Source organism: Balaenoptera musculus, chromosome 5 (assembly GCF_009873245.2).
Source record: "Balaenoptera musculus isolate JJ_BM4_2016_0621 chromosome 5, mBalMus1.pri.v3, whole genome shotgun sequence".
In the NCBI taxonomy this organism is placed as follows: Eukaryota; Metazoa; Chordata; class Mammalia; order Artiodactyla; family Balaenopteridae; genus Balaenoptera; species Balaenoptera musculus.
The window spans coordinates 6,857,549-6,880,081 of record NC_045789.1 but is presented as its reverse complement, the minus strand read 5'-3'; the positions used below and the strand labels follow the sequence as shown (position 1 = coordinate 6,880,081).

The window sequence follows — 22,533 nt, the reverse complement described above, 5'->3', positions numbered from 1 at the left end:
TATTCTTGCAGACATGCTTTTAGTAGTATTTTTGGAAAACACAGAAAGGAAAGTGTCATTTAATGAGTCCAAATTATATTCTTAAATCCAAAATATTTGCTGATATAGCAAAAACGTTTACCTAAAAATGTATTCTTTTCAGAGAATTAAATTATTTCATTTGTAATTCTTGCAGCAGACTAAAAAGAGCCAATTAGATGATGAAGACCTTGGGGTAAATTTGCTTCTATGAACAGAATGTGACTTAAGGGATAGAGTAAACAGAGAGTGAATAGAAACACAAATGAGTTATTGCTCTTTAAATAACTGAAATTCCTAAATTATGTTTTATATTTTCATCCTGGGTTAAAAAAAAAAAAAGAAAAAGAAAGAAAATATATGTGCCATTTTACTATTCCTTAATCACTAGTGGGCTTTTTAAAAATATATGCTCATATATATTGTATAGTGCATTTATTACCTGATTGTGATATATCGATTCTTGGTCATAATCCCTTTCCAACTTTATAAAAATATACCTAATGACAAATATTTTAGAAACCTTTCCCGGTGGCGGGGGGGTGGGAGACAACAGAGATTGTGTACATCATTATTTGTATAAATGAATGAGTTAGAGTTTCTACTGAGCTTTAAATAGTATTTATTCAGTCTAATAACTAGAAAAATAAAACATTTTCAACGAAGTTCAAGTAAATCCATTTGTCTCAGAATTTTGTTCTGCTTTTAGTTTGAAGACAGATTGCGATCATGGTTGTTATGTAATGAAACTTGTAAGCATCTCCTAGGCAGTGTCCTGTATCTTTATTAGGAAGACTCTTTATTACTTGAAAGTTTGATTTGGAAGAAGTTGTATTCATCTACATCAGTAATCACTCTGTGTGTGTGTGTGTGTGTGTGTGTGTGTGTGTTACACAACTTTGGCTTTTCGAAGTAGAGTAGAACTATGTAAAACACCTGAGGTTAGTGTATCAGCAATTAGCCTGAATCATCAGGCACCAGGATGGCTTTGCACCGTCAACGTGCTCTGTGTACATTCTGTTCTTTTATTCCTTCATACTGTTCTGCACGGTAGTAGATTAAGTACTGAGGAAATGGCAATGACTCTTTCTGACCCGCAAGAAAATGTTCCTCTCCTCGTGCTTCCCTGAAAGGGGCAGCTCGGTGCCGGGAACAAATCTGCCTCAACGCATTTTTCTAGCGGAGAGAAAGAAAGACAAAAAAAAAAAAGCCCTTCCATCTTATCGGAGACTCGCTCCTTTTGCTTCTTTGAGGTCCTCTCTTTGTTCACTGCTGAAAAGGAAAAACTTCTGGCTCCGGCGTGAGAAAGCTCCGGACGTCACAGAGAGGCTAGGCACGCACGAGCGGCGCAGTCGCGGTGGGCTTCGCGCCCCCTTCCCCGGAGCCGGGTTCCGCGCCGCCGCCCGCGCCGCCGGCTCAGCCTCCGCCGCGAGGTGGCACCGACCGCCAGCGACGGCGCGCGGGCGCGACCTCCGCCCGGCGCAGCGCCTCCCTCCCGGCCCCGCCGGGCGCCGAGCGCCGAGCGCGCACCCCCGCCCCGCGCGCGCGGTCCGACAGCGCGCGCGGCTCCCGCGCTGCCCCCCGAGTCCCCGGGGAGGGGTGCGGGGGGCTGCGGCGCCGCCCGGGGGCTGTCACGTGGCCGGGACGAGGTGGAGCTCCGCTTCAAGGGCGGCTCTTCCCCTCCCCACCAACCTTTAGGCTTTGAGCCGGAGGAACGCCCGCGGGCTCTCCTTCCCGCTGCGCTCCCTTCCACGGCCGCCCTCCCCGCTTTGATCGTCAGCCGGCAGAGAGGGTAAGTTTCAGGAGTACCCCTTTGGAAGGACTGACTTTAGAGGAATCCGCCACTGGTGGGGTGAAGGATGGGAGAGGAAGAAAGGGCACGCGAGTCCCGAAACGAGCTCTGGGGAGCGGCGCGGGCGCAGGCAGCCTTCGGTTCGGTCCCCGCGCGGGCGGGTCGCGAGGTGCTCCAAGCCACCGGCCCCCCGGGACCGCCCGCGGTGCGGGGCCGACGCCGCTCTACGGGGTCCGAGTCCCCCTCCTCGGGCTCTGGGGAGACGTCGTCCTCCCTCCTTCGCTGCCTCTGGCATCTTTCCCGAGCCTCCGCGGCGCGGCCGCGCTGAGCTTTTGCGGAGGAACGCGCGGCTGGGACGGCCGGGGGAGGAGGGCTCGCGGGTCGACCTTCGCCCTGCGCGCCGCACTTGTGCGCGCGGAGCGGCCCGGGGCCCCGGTGGGCGCCCCGCGCGCGGGCTGTGTCGAGCCCTGCCCCCCGGCGCTGGCCCCTCCAGCCTGGCGCTGCGTCCCCAGGAGACATCGTACTGTCCCCTACTTCCGAGTTTCCATCGTCCAACTCTTCAGCTCCGTTGCACCGGTGGTGGTGGAGCGCGGCTGGGTAGGAGACTGTGGACGGACTGGAGAGGGGGGTGGCCTAAGAGTGGCCCGCTGGTCTCCAGGTAGATTGCAGAGAGGCGAATGTTTTAAGGACTGATGTTGGGCCAGAGTCAACTAAGTTTGGGCTGTGCTTGTTTGGTTCTGGTTGTTTTGGATGTTTTCTGCTTTGCCAGTCTCATCATTATGGGTAGAGACATCTGACAAATGGGTGGCAAGTGTGTGTGTATGAGGGGGGGCGGGCGGGGAGGGAGTATTAGGAATGAGGACAGTTGGGGGCAATTCACCTAGTTACGCGATATGAAAAAGGTGGGCGCGTAAGCGTGCCGACAGGAATTTTGATTTAACACATCCCATTTCCTGAGTTCGGTAACTCAGGAAAAACCTAGGGGAGGGGAGGGGAGAGTGAGGAAGTGTGTCTTGACATTCCTTTTTTTTTTTTTTTTTTTGTTAAAGAGTTCTCAGATTTGCCGTGCCCACCAGGACCCTATGGGAAAGCGTAACTTGTCGGGTGGCACACAGGCGGGGGGTGGGGGGGGGGCGGGGAGCACGGAGCTTGCCGGGCTCTGCCTGGAGCGAAGTCCCAGCAACAGCGGCTGTCAGTCCCAGGACTGCAGGCTGCTTCCCCGGTGAGAGAAGGCTGTCGGCCGGGTTCCTCCCCCAGGACCAAAGACTGCGCGCTTTTCGGTGGGTGACTACTGCTTTATTAGTCTTTCCTTATTGTTTTAAGGCAGCTGTCAGTTGAGCAAGCCCTCCTGGAAGGGAAAGGAACAGAGAATTATGTAACTCATGTGAATAAACTAGCAGTAACTTTGGGAGGACGCGTGTAGCAAGGCTGGCATTTCTTTTCCAAAAACAAGGGAGTTAAGCAGCCAGTTCTGAGTATATGACAAAATTTATCTGCAGCAGGTTATGACCAGAGAGCTGTATTCTCAGGCAGTTAACAGCTCTAAGAACAGCAAGCAGTAAAGGCCAGCATTCTAATTGGAATGGAGAAGAAAATTTCCCTTTGGAAGGGGGCTCATTTGCCAGCTGGATGTATGTAGTGTCTCTGTTTTGTCTCTAAAGGCACAAGGCAGCTATAGTGAGATGCAACAACCTTTCAGTTTTTGCAGCGTCTGTAGTTGCATACCTTACTTTAGAAATATATATTGGAATAGTAAACATCAAATCATTTTCCTTGTCAAAGATGACGTATGTAAATTCTTTCTCAATATTATTTTCTGACAGTTATTCATCCTTGAGATTATACTAAGGTAGGCTGGAAATACACATTTTATCCAATGCAGAACTGTTTTACCCAACTGGAATGACATGCATTTAGCAAAGGAGTCTGATTTCAAATACATTAAAAAAATGTAAAGTTTGCATTTTCTGTATAGCTAACTTCTACTTAGTAAGAAAACTGCTATTTGTCACAGGATATGTCTAGCAAATATAATTTCAAAGGGATCAGAGTAGAGTTTCAGTATATTTAACCTAAATTCATCTGCAAGAAAACTTTGTAGCCCATAAATTGTAATAATTTAATAAGTGTTTGCGTTAAGTCCCATATGCAGTGAATTTTGTCAAAGTCAGTTGGTAGATATCAACTTTCTATCTTTCTCCCTTTTCACTGCAAACACCTTGGTCTGTGCCTCCATTATCTCTCACCTGGATTATTGCACTAGCCTCTAAATGAATCTCCCTACTTCTCTCTCCTGTCTTAAGTCCTTGCAAACAACAGCTAGAGCAGTAATTTTAAAACAAGTCATAGAACTTCATGCCTTTACCAAAGACTCTCCAGGGAGTCCTCGTCTTTCTCAGAGAAAAAGTCAAAGACTGTCCCACCGAGTAAGGCCCTGCAGAGTCTGTTTCTCCCCTGCTTACCCTCCCAGCTACTTCGCTATAGTCTCTCCCTCATTTATTTCGCTTCTCATCTGTTCAGCACACCAAGCACACTCCAGTCGTCAAGATTTCATGTTTGCTGTTTCCACAGGGGGTGCATCCCTGAGGCATCTGCTTGGCTTCCTTCCTCGCTGTCGGGTCTTAACTCACATGCCATCTTCTCCGGCAGTCAGAGGCCTTCCCGCCCCCGGTTAACAGCTGCCCTCCCAACAATCCCAGGTCCCCTTCCTTGCTTTATTTTTTTCCAGAGCACTTACTACCGTCTTGTGTCCTGTCTCTTTCACTGATTTATTTTTTCTTGTCTGCTTCTGCACACAACACTAGAAACTCAATGGGAACCTCACTGTTGTCTCCACTAAAACCCCGCCTGACACAAAATAGTGTTCAATAAATATTTATTGGATGAATGAATTCTCTTTCAGAAACAATTCCTTTTTTTTTTCTTTTTTTTGCACAAAGTGGAACATTCCCTTCCCCCCACACACCATGTACCTGACCTAGTAAAATGGCTCTTATAATTAACCTCCATTTTGCACGTCAAAGGGCTATGATAGTGTGGACAAGAATGTCCCCTGCCGCCTGCCGTATCAGTAAACAAAGGATGTTGTGGGTATCAAGCCATCAGCCCCTGCAGTCACCCTGGAGGGTGCACCTGAGGGGATTCTGGATGAGAAAGAACAGGATACTAGCTCCAGATAATACTTCAATGAGCCCAGACTCTCGCATCTTCCCATACATAGAAAAGTGCTAAATTCATTAACTTGAGACGTCTGGTTTTCTTTAATTAACAGCAATCTTTTGACGTTCCAGCTACCTGCCTTTTCTTGCAAAAACTCCTGTATATCCTGGCTGCTCCCTGACTTCTTCCGAGCCGTCCCTCAGAGCATCTGAGAGCTGCCTCCCGGGCTTGAGTCCTCAGCGAGTCCGCCGAATGAAACATAACTCGCAACTTTTAGATTGTGGATTTTTTTCGGTCGACAGTAGAATTCAGCTATTGATGTTAATATCAATCACACAAGAACCTATTATTCCATCTGTGCACCTACTGTGTCATCAACACATTTTTATTCTAAATCTAATATTCGCAAAGTAGTATGAAATATACATAGTACCTACCTTCAAGAGGTAATATTACAGTTGTGAAGAACCAATTAAGCATCCAAGGGACTAAATGGTGCTTTGAAAGATGGGTAGAATTTGGATGCGTGATGAGGAGTTGCAGAGGCGAAGATGCAGAAGCTAAAACGGGCCAGGGCACTTGGTGACTGTGAAGGGACCTGCCCGCCTGGTACAGAACATGCCCCGTGGGGTTGTTAGACCGGGAGTGTAAGGCAGAGTAGCGGTCTTCAAGTGTCAGGTCCAGGAGGCTCAGTGGTCCCTACCTTGTGTGTCTCACCTGGCTCTGTGTGCAGACGGGGAGCCATGGGTAGGGAGTTAGAAGATGCATTTTCCTGTCATGCTAGTTCTACTAATGAAGAAAAACTCAGATAACTGCGCAGTGACGTTAAATATCTTGCCAGCAACCTGACTAGGATGTATGATGCGAAATTTTCTTGAATTCTTTAGTGCGAAATTTCCAAAGAATTTTTACATTAGCGCTTGCTTGCTCCAGGTTTGTTCTCAGACACTGAGAGACACAGATATTCTCTCTCTTTGGTATTCTTGAGAGAAAAGTGTGTTACCAGGGAGGTTCAGGAGTCTTACCAGGCTGTTGACAAGAAGAGGGGAGAACGTTTCTATAACGTTCCCACTTGATACCTTTCCTAGTCCCAATGCTTTCATTCTCACTAAGTGGTAGCAACCTTTCTTTTTATTCTTCAGTTTTATAAGTTGTAGTTTTATAATAAAAAACACCCCATATTCTAGAAAGCAAAAGCACCCAAGGAAAGGTTCAATAGTGGCATCTCTTAAAAGGCAAAAGCATATTTTGTTCATTAAAGTTCTTGTCTCCTTTTCAATGGAAGTAATTCTGCATGATTTTCTTTATCGTTCTCACAGAAGAAAGAAATGCAATTCTGTATCTTAACGCAGGCACAATGGCCTGTTAATTAACATAAGAAACCCCATCTCATATATTTACTTAATAACGTAAGGGAAATCAGAGATTTTTTTTTTAAAGGAGCTTTTAAGCTCTACAGGACTGTTGTCTGTGATTTGTTTTGTTGGTAAGAAAAGAGTATTCCTATCACAAAATGCTGTGAAAGATCAAAAGTATGACTGAAATTTAGATCCCTGGATTGTATCTATATATAGTCTAGTGGGGAGGGAGGATATTTACTTGAAGAAAACCTTAGAAATCCTTTGAAAGCTTCTGACATGTTAATAATATTATAGAATCTTAAAGTCAGAAAGAGCTTCAGAGTTACCCAGTTGAATCTCCTACACAATGTGAGAACTTCCCCAAGCCTTTCGAGTAGTACTTACAAACTGTTGCCTGTGGAGAACTTGCTGGTTTACAGGCAGTTCATTCCATTTGATTAAACTTTTGTTCCTCATAATGATGTGAAATATTTTTAATGTAATCCACTTCCCTTGGTCCTGCTCCTAACTTGAGTGGACATAAGATTCTGAGCCACAAGCCAGGGACCACATGCTACCCATTCCAATGTGAGAAGATGTTTGCACCATTCCTAGTGAGTCTTTTCTGGATTAAACATCTTCTTTTCCTTCAGCAGTCCTTCACAGGACAAAGTTTCTTGATGTTTCACTGTATCGATCATCTCCTTAAAGTCCTTGCGCCAAATAGTCTGCCTTAAAAAGCAGTTCAGTGTTGGTGGGGCTATTACTACAACTTGATAAATTCTTTCTTTTTTATAGTAAGAGGAAGAATTAGGTAAAATTTTTTTTTGTTTTCCTTTGTTGGTGTCATATCTTTTTCACATGTTTTAATCTGTGCATTGATTTTTTTTATACCTTCATATTCCTACAGTGTTTAGGAATGTGCTGACGGTCGTTTATGTAAGACTTTGGGCATGAGATTTATACACACCTTACTAATGTACAGACCACTGCATTTTGCTGAAACTCAATGTGAAAGCACATCAAGTTAAAAGTATTACTAAAGTTTTTTTTCTAATTGTTTGCACTCTTTCTACTATTTAAAAAAAGATGTATATATAGAATACATTTTATTTCAGTGTCTTCACTTTAAACAGTACTATGAGTCAGAATTCGTTTTGACTACCCTCAATAAAATTAGTAATGCAATTGGTCATTTTCTCTTTACAGGTTGTTCAGTTCAAGGGAATGAAGAATTCAGAATAATTTTGAGAAATGGATTCCAATATGGAGAATAAAAATAAGTTGAGTCTTTGACCTGCTTTGAGGAAACATATTGTCCATTTGTCTAAAGTCATCTGTAATAGCCAAACCAGTGAAAATGAATTCAACGTTATTTTCCCAGGTAGAAAATCGTTCAATCTATTATAATTTTTCAGAGAAGAATTCCCAGTTTTTGGCTTTCGAAAATGACGATTGTCATCTGCCCTTGGCCATGATATTCATGTTAGCTCTTGCTTATGGAGCTGTGATCATTCTTGGGGTCTCTGGAAACCTGGCCTTGATCATCATCATCTTGAAACAAAAGGAGTTGAGAAATGTCACCAACATCCTGATTGTGAACCTTTCCTTCTCAGACTTGCTTGTTGCTATCATGTGTCTCCCCTTCACGTTTGTCTACACATTGATGGACCACTGGGTTTTTGGTGAGGCAATGTGCAAGTTGAACCCGTTTGTGCAGTGTGTTTCCATCACTGTGTCCATCTTCTCTCTGGTCCTCATTGCCGTGGAACGGCATCAGCTGATCATCAATCCACGGGGCTGGAGACCAAGTAATAGACATGCTTACGTAGGCATTGCTGTCATCTGGGTCCTTGCTTTGGCTTCTTCTCTGCCCTTCCTGATCTACCAAGTATTGACGGATGAACCGTTCCAAAATGTGACCCTTGATGCGTTCAAGGACAAGTACGTCTGCTTTGATAAATTTCCATCAGACTCTCACCGGTTGTCTTACACCACTCTCCTCTTGGTGCTGCAGTATTTTGGCCCACTCTGTTTTATATTTATTTGCTACTTCAAGGTAAGAAAACTTCCCCACCCCCCGCCGCCACCATTTCCATTTTTACCTTCTTTCTCCAAGAGTCCTCATTCAAGGAGTGATTCTATTTGAACTCTTTATTTTTTTCCTCCTGTAGATATATATACGCTTAAAAAGAAGAAACAACATGATGGACAAGATGAGAGACAATAAGTACAGGTCCAGCGAAACCAAAAGAACCAACATCATGCTGCTGTCCATTGTGGTGGCGTTTGCGGTCTGCTGGTTGCCACTCACCACCTTCAACACCGTGTTCGACTGGAATCATCAGATCATTGCTACGTGCAACCATAATCTGTTATTCCTGCTCTGCCACCTCACAGCCATGATCTCCACCTGTGTCAACCCCATATTTTACGGCTTCCTGAACAAAAACTTCCAGAGAGACCTGCAGTTCTTCTTTAACTTCTGTGACTTCCGGTCTCAGGATGACGACTACGAGACCATCGCCATGTCCACCGTGCACACGGATGTTTCCAAGACGTCTCTGAAGCAGCCAAGCCCAGTCACGCTTAAAAAGATCCACACTGATGATACTGAAAAAATCTGAACCTGCCATAGCATTTGGTCCCTGGTGACATCTGTTTAAAACCAAGCACAACCTGCGACAGACTTTAATTCCCTGTTCTCCCAAGGAATAGGGTTGAAATCACTGAAGAAAGATCAAGATTTTCTTGTCTTGCTTTTTACTGCTTCTGTAGTAGCTGTCATAATTATATTTGGAACAAAACCTGTGGGCTTTGGAATCTTCTGGCGATAGTTTTGACCAGACATCTTTGAAGTGCTTTTTTGTAAACTTATGCATAGAATAGAAAGGCTTTTATATTGTATTTATTAGAAGGAAATTTCTTGAAAGGATTACTGTTCCCTGACTTTAGAAGCACTACACCTGATGCTCTCGCTTGATTGGGCCATCCTTATTCGATGAGATTGTCAGTAGATTGGGCAGTCCCGTGTAAGGTTAGGCATCAAGCTTCAGCCTGTTGCAGAGGTGATGGCATGCAAAAGCAGCATTAAGGGTGTGAGCTAGAAGAGAGTCTGTGTCCTATATGCCTCGTCTGAAGTCATTCAAAAGTGATTTGCATTTTTTTGAAATTTTAAGACAGGAGTTCATTTGCTCCTAATTGATTATCACGTAAGATAAAAAATACATTTAAAAATACTTCTCAGCTGTGAATATCTTGGGGAATTGGGCCACCCACAAGGATTAAGTGGGACAGCAGTTCCCTAACTTTAAAACTATTTTGGTACCTGACAACCAAATGATTTCAGAGTAGTTAGTTTAACAAGTAAATTAGTATTGCTTCATATGGTTGGATTATATTTATTTGAATTGATGGTCAAGAGGCTTTCCATTCTTCACAGACTGTTCAGTGTGTGTCAAGCTTCCTAGCATAAATATACACGTAATTCAAAGGCATTTATTTCCAGCTAACAATATATATAACCACAAAGTGTATTTTCTATACATCAGTGCCTATATACTAACTCATTTTTAACTTTCAATGTCCATCTTTCAAAGGACACCAAGGTACAATGTTGAAAGAATGTCCACCCTGGGTAGCAGGGGTAAATACAGGAAAATTGAGGACACTTCACGTAGCTCATGTTAACTTGTTTGAACTGTGTGCCTGTGGAATCTTACCAATCATGCACTATGTACTGAGGGGTTGTGTCATGTTAATATACTTCATTTCATGTACCCTGTAATCATGATTGAGCCTCAGAATCATTGGGAGGGAAGATATTTTAAAGAACAAGACATATCTTTGATGTATTATACAGACATAGTATTAAATGTGTTTGATTTTAGAAGGGCAGACATTTTCTTGATTAAAATTGTTTCTGCTTTTTCTGAATAGTCTCTTTTGTGACTCTCTTTAGCTTCTTTTATTTATTCTTTTCCTTTTTTAGCCCCTTGTCCTCCCTCCCATGAAGTTCTGCAGCATCCTCTGTCTGTTTGCTGATGAAGCATTTTCTACCTTGTGGTATAACCCCTGATGGTCCAGCCTCTCTCCTTGGCTTCCTGAAGCTTCATGAAGGCAGAGACTGTTTTACATGATTCTGTGTCCCAGTGCATTTAGTAAAGTGCCAAGTACCTAGAAGGTTTTTTAAAAAAAATGTTTTTTAAACAATTGAATGAATACATAATGACACAAATCCTTCCCTCTCATTATTGATCGTACTGACTTTACATTCTGAAATTTTCTTGGACTCCTCCTCCTAAGTTCATCTTTAGCAAAGAGGTGTTTTCTCTTTTATTATGTCACTCTCCTTTCTAAACTAAGCAAATTGACATTTTAGATTTTAGAAACTTACACGATTTGTCTTGTAAGACAAGTATTAGTCTTTTGCATTGAATGTTAATATGAGTTCAAATTATAGCCTAAGAATGACTTTTAGTTAACAAAGGAAAAAAATTCTAAAACCAACCTTTAATGCGTATTGGAAAATGTCATCATCTTTCCTTACCAAAACCTGGAATTTGAAACTACCTGGTGTTTTCTGCTTTGAGGGATGAATGGGAGATTTAGTCTTTCTCTACTTAGGTGCTATGGAAACAAACTGCTGCTTGAGAACAGCCTGAAAATGCAGGTGCATTCTTGTTAGCACATTTGCTGAGATACCATTTCCAAAATCTTCATTTAGCCATGTAGGCTGCTGATTCCTTAGCTTTTCATAAATAATGACCTGAATACCAAATTCTTCTCTTTTATCCAAAGATGTCGATGAACTAGTAGTAAAGTCTAGGGTCGACCACAGATCCACTGTGATTCAAGAAGAAATAAACATGCATGTTAAATACAAACAAACCAGGACTTCCCTGGTGGTGCAGTGGTTAAGAATCCACCTGCCAATGCAGGGGACACGGGTTCGATCCCTGGTCAGGGAAGATCCCACATGGCGCAGAGCAGCTAAGCCCCTGCACAACTACTGAGCCTGTGCTCTAGAGCCAGCGAGACACAACTACTAAGCCCGTGTGCCTAGAGCCCGTGCTCCGCAACAAGAGAAGCCACCGCAATGAGAAGCCCACGCACCGCAAGGAAGAGTAGTCCCCGCTCACCGCAGCTAGAGAAAGCCCGCGTGCAGCAATGAAGACCCAAAGCAGCCAAAAATAAATAAATAAATAAATTTATAAAAAAATAAATGAATACAAACAAACCATTGGGTTTTCTTTAGAATAAAAATCAATTGTTGGCTTAGTACAAGAGCATAATTATAATGTAGCTTATATAAATTTAGAAGAAAATAATAGCCAGCATTTTAAAACACTTACCTGTGTAAGTACTATGTCAAGGGCTTAAGTACCTGGGAAGATGCATGACTGATGTGACCACGTTAGAGAAGAGACAACCGAAGCTCAAGTTGAAAAATTTGAGCCCCTCCCTGTGTAGCAGGTGCAGCAGGAACAAAACCAAGTTCTGGCCAGTGACGCCAAGCCCATCAGTGTGCTGAACCTATGATAGAGTTTTAGGAGATCATTTCTTTTTCTTTCCTTACACGTGACATTATTAGGACATAATACCATTCACCTTCTTTCTGATTTTAGCTGCAGAAAAGACTGACGTGGAAGAGTGGAGGGAAAATGACCGTGATGATTACAAGAATTCCCTTTTCAGATAATTCTACTTAAAATAGTATTTGATTATTCATACCACCTTTATTTCTTTACTGTTAACTGGATATTCTCATCCACAAATTTCCAAGGATATATACATGCACATTATACTATACCTTCAAAATTTCCAAGGATATATACATGCATATTATATTCCACAAATATTCCAAGGATATACATGCACATTATACTCTTCTATTCCACAAATTTCCAAGGATATATACATGCACATTATACTATACCTTCAAAATTTCCAAGGATATATACATGCATATTATATTCCACAAATATTCCACGGATATATACATGCACATTATATTATACCTTCAAAATTTGACAGCCAAGTAAATGTGTATTTTGACCAAGTATTCCTCCACAACAGTGAAAGTGGTGGAAAGAGGCCAACCTAAGCTGGAGTTCCAGGATAACTCTGGCCTTGTTCAGAGAGTTCCTGGGCACTACTAGGTCTTTCCTCACAGCTGAGATTGCTTTCTCAGCAATCAGGGATTCTTCTGGAATGTAGTTTCTCAGTGACCATGAATTCTTTCATAGTCTCCCTATTTTCTTTGTCTACTTATCCCCGTGGGCCATCAAACAACATGTCAGACTTAAGAGTTGGAGCCTATGAGAAGGAGAGCATAGCTTTCTAGGGCAAATGAGTAAGATTTCTCAAATTTCTTTCATTTAGTGATTCCTCTAGTAATATATTTGTGTGTGTGTACATGCAACACATTGTATGGATGTGAATACATATATATTTTTAAACATATAATTCTACAATGGGTTTATTTCATTGCTATTATTTCCAATCAAAATTATCACATGCTTAGCACTTATCACAAATTACCCTATAAAGTACAGCTAATGCTTTCCTCACGTTTCAGAAGAGGAAACCGAGGCACAGAGATGTTATGGCAACCATCCAGTGTCTCTCAGCTGGTAAATGACAGCCAGGATTCAAATCCAGGCAATTTGGCTTCTGACGATGAGCCTTTGACATACACTGAGAACGTTTCCCATATGCCAGATTCTGCCTGATTCCCCCACCTCTGTGTCCCTATCTTTTTTTAAAATTAATTTTTGTTGGAGTGTAGTTGCTTTACAATATTGTGTTGGTTTATACTGTACAGCAAAGTGAATCAGCTAAACATATACATATACGTATATCCCCTCTTTTTTGCATTTCCTTCCCATTTAGGTCACCAGAGAGCATTGAGTAGAGTTCCCTGTGCTGTACAGTAGGTTCTCATTAGTTATCTATTTTAGACATAGTATCAATAGTATCCTTATGTCAATCCCCATCTCCCAATTCAACCCACACCCACCCCCCTTCCCCCTTGGTATCCATATGTTTGTTCTCTACCTCTGTGTCTCTGTTTCTGCTTTGTAAGTAAGATCGTCTATACCAAGTTTTTCAGATTTCACATATATGCATTAATATATGATACTTGGTTTTCTCTGACTTACTAAAAATATGGAATGTTTCACGATTTTGCGTGTCATCCTTGCACACGGGCCATGCTAATCTTCTCTGTATCGTTCCAATTTTAGTATATGTGCTGCCCAAGCAACCACCCTATCTTTTTGTTATTGGATCATTCTTAACCTTTATCTGTAGTGCAGGCCTGCCCTAATCCTAAACAACCTCAGAAAGGTAAAATATAGATATTTTCAAAGCTGTCCTCTAAGAGCTGACACAGATTCCTAATCGTGGTGATTCAGTCCCAGTTGCAGAGTTGAGACACAGATCTGTCCCACGCAAGGGTTATCAGTACAAATCTGCTTTCCCTTTCTCCAGGTCTTGATCTCTTCTGCCCTCCTGGTTTATACACCCCTACTCTTTCTAGTCTCCCAGCCAATGCCTGAGTCATCTTCCAGGACTATTTTCCCAATAAATAGGTAGGGCTGAAGCCTGACTAATTTCTGCCAGCCATCTTCCTTGGATCCTGGAGCATCATGAGTGCTTTCTTAGGGTAAGGACTGTGCCTACCTGACTCCTAATTTTTGAATCCTGCCTGGGAGAGAACATGAAGGACCATCAATTAAAATTGTTGACCAAGGGTGAACAGTATTTCATTAAACCAAAAAACATACTGAAGCAAAGTTCTTTGATGGAATTACACAACTGCCCCTTCACTTAGAAGCATTACGTTATGAACTGTGGTTTTTGACATAGTTTTAAAACAACAACAACTATATTTTATTACAGGACTACCTTTGTCAAAAGCAGCCTTGCTTAAGGCTCTGTTTGCTTTGGCATCAGGAATGAAAACTATGAGGGTCATCTGGATTTCTGGCCAATCTTTTCCTTTACGGTTTTATTGAGATATAATTGACATACCATAAAATTCACTTTTTAGAAGTGTTTTCAACTAACTCTGGCCCCAAATTGGAGAGACAAGCAGATACAGAGACTCACAAGTTACTGGAGGAGAAGCTTCCATGGGAATCAGTGCTGGGGCAGAAAACCTTGAACTCTAATAGGTGAATTGGCGGAGGCTTAGAGTGGACAAGTGTGAGAGTTAAAAACTCCAAGGGAACCAGTCATGGGTGAGGGGCGGGGCACACTTTATGTTTTTTACCTTCAGGAGCTTGACCGCATTTCCACCGTGAATACTGGAAAAAAATCCTCTTGTGCTCTGGCAGGAGGAGCAGAAAAGGAACCATTTTAAAATATGCCAGAACATTCTGTGCTTCATAACAAGGCCTGCCCTTGAGGGGAATTATTTTATCAAAGCTTAACCTGCTGGATTTTTATCAGCGTCTAACTGGCCTGGGGGAAGGAAAACACCCAACTGCAGCTACCTCTAGCCTTCCATATTAGAGAAGGGAAATACCCAACTCCAGCCAAATGTAAGCACCCTACCCCTCCTAAGGGGGGAGAACAAACTGAGAAGCACTTGTAAAGTTCACAGTTCAGAGACTCACTCAAAGACTGAGACCTAACCTTAGGACTGTAGAATACATCCTCTCCACCCACACTTTACCACTACGTCACTAAAGACCTATTTAACACAGTTCCTTTTACCCATCACATCCAGCTATTAAGAAAAAATTACAAAGCATACTCAAAATCAAAAAAACACAGCTTGAAGAGACAGGGCAAGCAACAGAACCAGACTCAGACATGGCAAGAATATTGATATTGTTAGACTGGCAATTCACAATAACTATGATGAATATGCTAAGGGCTCTAATGAATAAAATAGACATCATGCAAGAACAGATGGACTATGTAAGCAGAGAGATGGAAATTATAAGAAAGAATAAAAAAGAAATGCCAGAGATCAACAACACTGTAACAGAAATGAAGAATGCCTTTAAAGGGCTCATTAGTAGACTGGACACAGCTTACCAAAGCGTCTCTGAGCTTGAGGGTATGTCAATAGAAATGTCTAAAATTGAAAAACAAAGAGAAAAAATACTGAAAACAAAACAAAACAAAAAAAACAGAACAGAATATCCAGGAACTGTGGGACAACTACAAAATGTATAACCTATGTGTAATGGGAATACCGAAAAGAGAATAAAGAGAGACAGTAATAGAAGAAATATTTGAAGCAATAATAAGGGAGAATTTCCCCAAATTAACGTCAGACACCAAACCACAGATCCAGGAAGCATAAAAAACACCAAAGAGGATAAATGCCAAGGAAACACACACACAAAACTATACCTAGGCATAGCATATTCAAATTAAAGACGTTCTTCCTAGAGAAGAAAAATAGGTCATAAACTCAGGTCTACATAAATAAAAGAAAACCATCAGAGAAAGAATAAGTGAGGATAAAATAAAAACTTTTATTTTTCTTATTCTCAATTGATCTAACAAATAACAGTTTGTTAAGAATAGTAATAACAACAAAAATAGCAACAATTTATATATATACATAAACATACAAAATAATTTACACAATTGCAATTATTATTTTACCTATATATGTAAACACACATAATTGAATACATATCAATATATATGCTTATGCATAAACATATACATGTATAAGCAAAATGAATGACATCAATTTTACAAGGGATAGGCGGGAGGAATTAAGATTATTTTGTTATTATCACCACATCAACAAAAGAAAAGACAGAAAACCACGTGATCATCTCTATAGATGCAGAAAATGTAGTTGATAAAATTCAACATCCATTCATGATAAAAACTCTTACCAAAGTGGGTATAGAGGGAACATACCTCAACATAATAAAAGCTGTTTATAACAAACCCACAGCCCGTATAATATTCAACAGTGAAAAGCTGACACCTTTCCCACTAAAATCTGGAACAAGACAAGATACCCACTCTCCCCACTTCTATTCAACATAGTACTGGAAGTCCTAGACACAGCAATCAGGCAAGAAAAAGAAATAAAAGGTATGCAAATTGGAAGGGAAGAGGTAAAATTGTCCTTATATGCAGATGACATTATACTCTAAAGACTTTAGGTTTTAGAAAACCCTAAAGACTCCACACAAAAACTACTAGAACTGATAAACAGATTCCGCAACATAGCAGGATACAAGATTAACATACAGAAATCAGTTGCATTGCTTTACACTAACGATGAAGTATCAGAAAGAGAAAGTAAGAAAAAAAGAGATTATTTTGTTATCATAAGGTACTTGCACTACCTGTGAAGTGTTAATTGAGTGTGGACTTGGATTAGTTGTAAATGTATATTACAAACTCTAAGGCAATCATTTTAAAAAGTTTAAAACAGTAGTATAACTAATCTGCTAAGAAAAGAGAGAAAATGGAGTCATATAAATTGCTCAATTAAATCTGGCAATGGCAGTAAAAGAGTGGAAGAATAAAATAGAAACAAAGAATGAGAGCAACAAATAGAAAACAGTAAACAATTATGGTGGGTATTAACTAAATCAATAATCACTTTAAATGTCAGTGGTCTAAATACACCCATTAAAAGACAGAGATAGACAGAACTGATCAAAAAAGAAAAGAAGACCCATTTATATGTTGTCTACAAGAGACTAACTTTAAATAGAAAGATAATTTAGATTAAAAGTAAAGGGATGGTAACAAAAAACACAATTCAAAAATGGACAAAGGACTTGAATATACATTTCTCTAAAGAGAAAATACCAATTACCAAGTTACCAATTACCCCAATATTTACCAATAAACCCCTGAAAAGATGCTTAATATTACTAACCATTAGGGAAATGCAAATCAAAACTACAATAAATACCATCTCATACCATCAGGATGGCTACTATAAAATAATAATAATAATAAAAATAAAGTGTTGGTAAGCATGTGAAGGAATTAGAGCCCTTGTGCACAGTTGGTGGGAATATAAATAGCTGCTGTGGAAAACAGTGTGGTGATTCATAAAAGAATTAAAAATAGAACTATTATATGACCCAGTAATCCATTAGTGGGTATACACTCAAAAGAATTGGAAGCAGGGTCTGAAAGAAATATTTATGCTCCCATGTTCATAGCAGCAATATTCACAATAGCTAAAACATGGAAGCAACACAGGTGTCTGTTGACAGATGAATAGATAAGCAAAATGTGATATATATACACACAATGAATTATTATTCAGCCTTATAAAGGAAGGAAATTCTGACATGTGCTACAACATGTATGAACCTTAAGGACATCATGCTAAGTGAAATAAACCAGTCATTAAAGCATAGATACTGTGTGATTCCACTTATATGAGTTACTGAGAGTAGTCAAAATCATAGAAACAGAAAGTAGAATGGGGGTTGCCTGGGCTGGGGGAGGGGACAATTGGAAATTACTGTTTAAAGGGTATAGAGTTTCAGTTTTGCAAGATGAAAAGAGCTCTGGAGATGGTGGTGATGGTTGCACAACAGTATGAATGTACTTAATGCCATTAAACTGTACATGTAAAAATGGTTAAGATAGTAAACTTTTTATTACATGTATTTTATCACAATAAAAAAGTGGAATAAAAGTAAGAGTTGGAAAAATGTGTGTACCACACACCATGCTGACACTAATCAAAAGAAAGCAGGCATAACTATATTAGTTTCAAGCAGAGCATACATCAGAGCAAGGAAAGTTATGAGGGCTAAGGGAAAGCATTACATAATAAAAATTATATAATATGTATTATTACATAAATAATAATATCTCCTAGAAGATATAACAATCCTTAATATGCATGCACCAACAAAATATGTGAGGCAAAAATGTATAGAACTCCAAGGAGAAATAACTAAATCTATTATTATAGTTGGATAGGTCAAGAGTCTTCTGTCAGGAATGGACAGATACAGTAGGCAAAAAGTCAGTAAGGACATAGGTGAACTAACAACACCATCAATCAACTGGATTAAATTGACATCTATTGACTATCCAACAACAGTACACTACACATTCTTTTCAAGCTCACATGGAACATTCACCAAGATAGACCACAATCTGGGCTACACAAAAAAACAAACAAACAAATGAAAAAACCAAAAACAAACAACAACAAAAAACCTTAACAAATTTAAAACAACCAGAAATCATACATTGTCTGCTCTGAAATCAAATGGAATTAAGCTAGAAGTCAATAACAGAAACATAGCTAGAAAATCTCCAAACACTTGGGGATTAAGCAAAACAATTCAAAGTAACACAGAAGTTAAAAAAGAAATCTCAAAAGAAAAAATATAAGTTTTGAACTAAACGACAGTGAAAATGCAACTTATCAAAATTTGTGGGATGCAGTGAAAGCAGTGTTTACAGGGAAATTTATAACATCGAATGTATATATTAAAAATATAAGAAAGATATAAAATTAATAATCTAAGCTTTCATCCTATGCACTAGAAAAAGAAGAGCAAATAAAATCTAACATAAGCAGAAGAAGAAAAAGTAAAAATTAGAGCATAAATCAATGAAATTGAAAACAGGAAATCAATAGGAAAAATAAGTGAAACCCAAAGCTTGTTCTTTGAAAAGATTAATAAGGCTGATAAGAATATAGCCAGGGTAACTAAGAAAAGAAGAGAGAGGGCACAAATTACTAATGTTAGAAATGAAAGAAGGTCAGTAACTACAGATCTTATGGGCATTAAATGGATAATAAAAGAATACTATAAATAGCTCTATCCCACAACTTTGATAACCTAGATGAAATGGACCAATTCTTTAAAAGACACAATTAGACAAAACACACACAAGAAGAAATAGTATGAATATGCCTATGTCTATTAAAGAACTTGAATCAACAGTTAATAACCTTCCAAAACTGAAAGGATCAGGCCCAGATGAGTTCACTGGTGAATTCTTTTGAACATTTAAGTTAGAAATTACACTAAATCTATGCAATGTTTTTCAGAAGATAGAAGCAGAGAGAATACTTCCTAATTAATTCTATGAAACTAGCATTACCTTAATATCAAAATGAGATGTAGTTATTACAAGAAAAGAAAACTACATATCAATATCTCTCGTGAACATAGACAAAAAAATCCCCCAAATATTAGCAAATTGAATCTAACAAAGTGTAAAAAGAATATTGCACCAGAATCAATTGTGTTTTATCCCAGGTATTCAAGGCTGATTCAACATTCAAAAATCAATTAATGTAATACATCACATCAATAGGCTAAAAAAGACAAATATCATATCAATAGATTTAGAAAAAGGCACTTGACAAAATCCAACACTTATTCATGATAATAACTCTCAGCAAACTAGGGATAGAGAAGATATCCTCAAGTTAATAAAGAATATCTACACAAAAACCTACAGTTAAAAATCATACTTAATGATGAGAAACTTGAAGCTTTCTCACTTAGGTCTAGAACAAGACAAGTATGTTTCTTCTCACCTTTTCTTTTTAATATAGTATTGGAAGTCCTAGCTAAAGTGATAAGACAAGAAAAGGAAATATAATGTATACTGATTGGGAAGGAAGAAATAAAACCTTGTTTGCAGATGACATTATCATTTACGTAGAAATACAAAAGAATCAATTAAAAAAGCTCTGGAATGTAATAAGCAATTATGGCAAGATTGCAGGATACAAGGTAAATATACAAAAGTCAATTGCTTTCCTGTATATGAGCAGTGAACAAGTGGAATTTGAAGTTAAAAATCCCATACCCATTAACAGTCACTTCTTATGCCTTTATCCTCTCTCTCCTTGGCAACACTAGTCCAGTTTCTGTCTCTATGAATTTGCCAATTCTGGGCATTTCACTAAATGGAATTATCCAATATGTGGTCTTTTGTGAGTTGACTCACTTAGCATAATGTTTTCAAGGTTCATCCATGTTGCAACATGTATCAATAGTTCATTTCTTTTTTACTGCAAATAATATCCCAATATTTGGATATACCATATTTTGTTTATCCATTCATAAGTTGATGGACATTTGGGTTGTCCCACTTTTTTGGTTATTATGAATAATGCTGCTATGAACATTCATGTATAAGTTTTTGTGTGGATGTATGTTTCCATTTCTCTTGGATATATACCTAAAGGTGAATTGCTGGATTATCTGTTAACGCTATGGTTACATTTTTTGAGGAACTGCCAAACTGTTTTCCAAAGCAGCTGCCCATTTTACATTTCCTACCAGCAATGTATGAGATTTCCAGTTTCTCCAGTCTTGCCTGTCATTTTGATTATGCTCATGCTAGTTGTAAAGTGGTATCTCATTGTGATTTTGCTTTGTATTTCCCTAATGACTAACATTGTTGAGCATCATTTCATGTGTTTAATGGGCATGAATATATCTTTTGAAGAAATGCCTATTCAAATTCTTAGCCCATTTTTAAATTGAGTTATTTCTTTTTTTATTTTTGAGCTGTAAGAGTTCTTTATATATTCTAGGTACTAGTCCATTATCAGATGTATGGTTTACAAATATTTTCTCTCATTCTGTGGGTTGCCTTTCTTAATTTAATTTTAAAATATAAGTTCCTCAGAGGAAAACTGACATGAGTCACTAGAATTATCATCAAAATCTCATTTTATTTTTAAGATAATTTCTAAAGGGGAGGAAAAGGTACAGAAAGCCAGAAGAGAAATAATATTTGAGCACCTACTATGTTCCAGAAATTTGATATATGTTATCTCATTTGATCTTCCCAAAATATCTTCAAAGCAGCCTCTTTTATCCTCATTTCACAGATAAGGAAACTGAGGGTCAAACATATTAAATAATATTCCAAACACTTGAATTCATAAAGAGCAAAGCAGAGATTTAATCACATGTTTGACTCTAAGGCTTGAGCCCGTTATGGTCTATCTCAATACCTCCCTCATTTTCTAAACATTTCTAAATTCGATCAGAACAATATTACTCAGATGATTACTATTTGCCCTTAATGAGAAAATTTTGTGCAATGCTTCAACTTCTTCCCCTGAAAGCTTCAGCATTAATGCTCATATGCATTCACTGGATATGCACTAACTATCCCCTAGAAACAGTGTCACAGATCTACAGTCTTGTACTGAAGACAAGCTTTGCATTTGCCTCTTACACTCTGAAGTGAGACAGAAGAGAAAGATTTGTTGCTTAAAACTGTCTCTTGGGAATATTACATCAAAATATGTATCTGACTCAGTCTTTTGCCAGATGCTTTATTTGTACATTATCTTGTGATATTATGGGTGAATAAGTTGATGCCCATAAGAGATGATAGGATTCAAACCTAGATCTATGTGATTGCAACATCAATGGATTTTTCTTCTTTACCTTTACACCAGTGAACAATTGAAAGGCACCATACAGGGACTTCCCCGGTGGTTCAGTGGGTAAGACTTCTTGCTCCCAATGCAGGGGGCCTGGATTCGATCTCTGGTCAGGGAACTAGATCCTGCATGCATGCCGCAGCTAAGAGTCCGCATGCTGCAACTAAGAAGTCCGAATGCCGCAACTAAAAGATCCCACATGTCGCAACTAAAGATCCTGCATGCCACAACAAAGATCCTGCATGCTGCAAATAAGACCCAGCACAGCCAAAATAAATAAATAAATAAATAAATTATTTTTTAAAAAACATAATACAGTTTACTTATTTTGCCTATGGTCCATAAAATCCATATAACTGGTTGAAAAGTGAGTAGTAAAAGCAATCAAGCAAAATATTGTGCTTTTCCCAAATAACAAGGGAAAAAAAAAAGGTGTGACTGACTTGTTTTTCTTGTTTTCATTTTTATTTCTAAACTATATTTTACAGGTTGTTGTGGTTCCCACTCCTTTATGTATGTATATGTGTATTCATCCTGAGCCTTAGTATTTTATGGCTTTTAAAAAAATTAATGAAATGAGTGAGCATCCGTATCAAACATTTTCTCTAGTTCCATCAGTTTTGTTTTGTCTCTTACTTCCTCTTGGAAGACTATTTTGAAGACTGCTGTATCTATCCTTTGCATGCATTCCGCCTAGGTAATATCAAATAAACTTTAATAATAATAGCTGCCAGGTATGGAGCACTTTTCTGTTGGGTGCTTATTATACTTTATCTCTAATTCCCACTTCAGGTTTGTATTATTGTTCCCATTAAGGCTCATAGAGG

General features: G+C 39.3%; 1 protein-coding gene and 1 non-coding gene across 4 annotated transcripts; one reads left to right on the top strand and one right to left on the bottom strand.

The window, feature by feature from the left end:
- Positions 1 to 1,636: 1,636 nt before the first annotated feature.
- Positions 1,637 to 10,245, top strand: NPY1R (neuropeptide Y receptor Y1). Of its 3 annotated transcripts, none has more exons than XM_036853011.1 (3): positions 1,637 to 1,810; positions 7,519 to 8,368; positions 8,484 to 10,245. In XM_036853011.1, exons 2-3 carry the CDS (start codon positions 7,670 to 7,672, stop codon positions 8,934 to 8,936), a joined length of 1,152 nt encoding a protein of 383 aa, XP_036708906.1. In that variant the 5' UTR covers positions 1,637 to 1,810; positions 7,519 to 7,669; the 3' UTR covers positions 8,937 to 10,245. The 3 variants fall into 3 exon arrangements, with proteins under 3 accessions (XP_036708906.1, XP_036708907.1, XP_036708908.1); XM_036853012.1 differs by lacking the exon at positions 1,637 to 1,810 and adding an exon at positions 2,293 to 2,407; XM_036853013.1 differs by lacking the exon at positions 1,637 to 1,810 and adding an exon at positions 5,180 to 5,249.
- A 3,228-nt stretch (positions 10,246 to 13,473) lies between these two features.
- LOC118896242 lies at positions 13,474 to 13,580 on the bottom strand. Its single transcript, XR_005020148.1, has one exon. It is a non-coding gene; the product is annotated as a U6 spliceosomal RNA (small nuclear RNA).
- Positions 13,581 to 22,533: the final 8,953 nt, after the last annotated feature.

What these genes read in the sequence shown, in the direction of transcription:
- NPY1R (XM_036853011.1), top strand. Translation starts at nt 7,670, where the DNA reads ATGAATTCAACGTTATTTTCCCAGGTAGAAAATCGTTCAATCTATTAT. An exon ending in TATTTATTTGCTACTTCAAG is followed by an intron (nt 8,369 to 8,483) that starts GTAAGAAAACTT and finishes TTCCTCCTGTAG; the next exon opens with ATATATATACGCTTAAAAAG.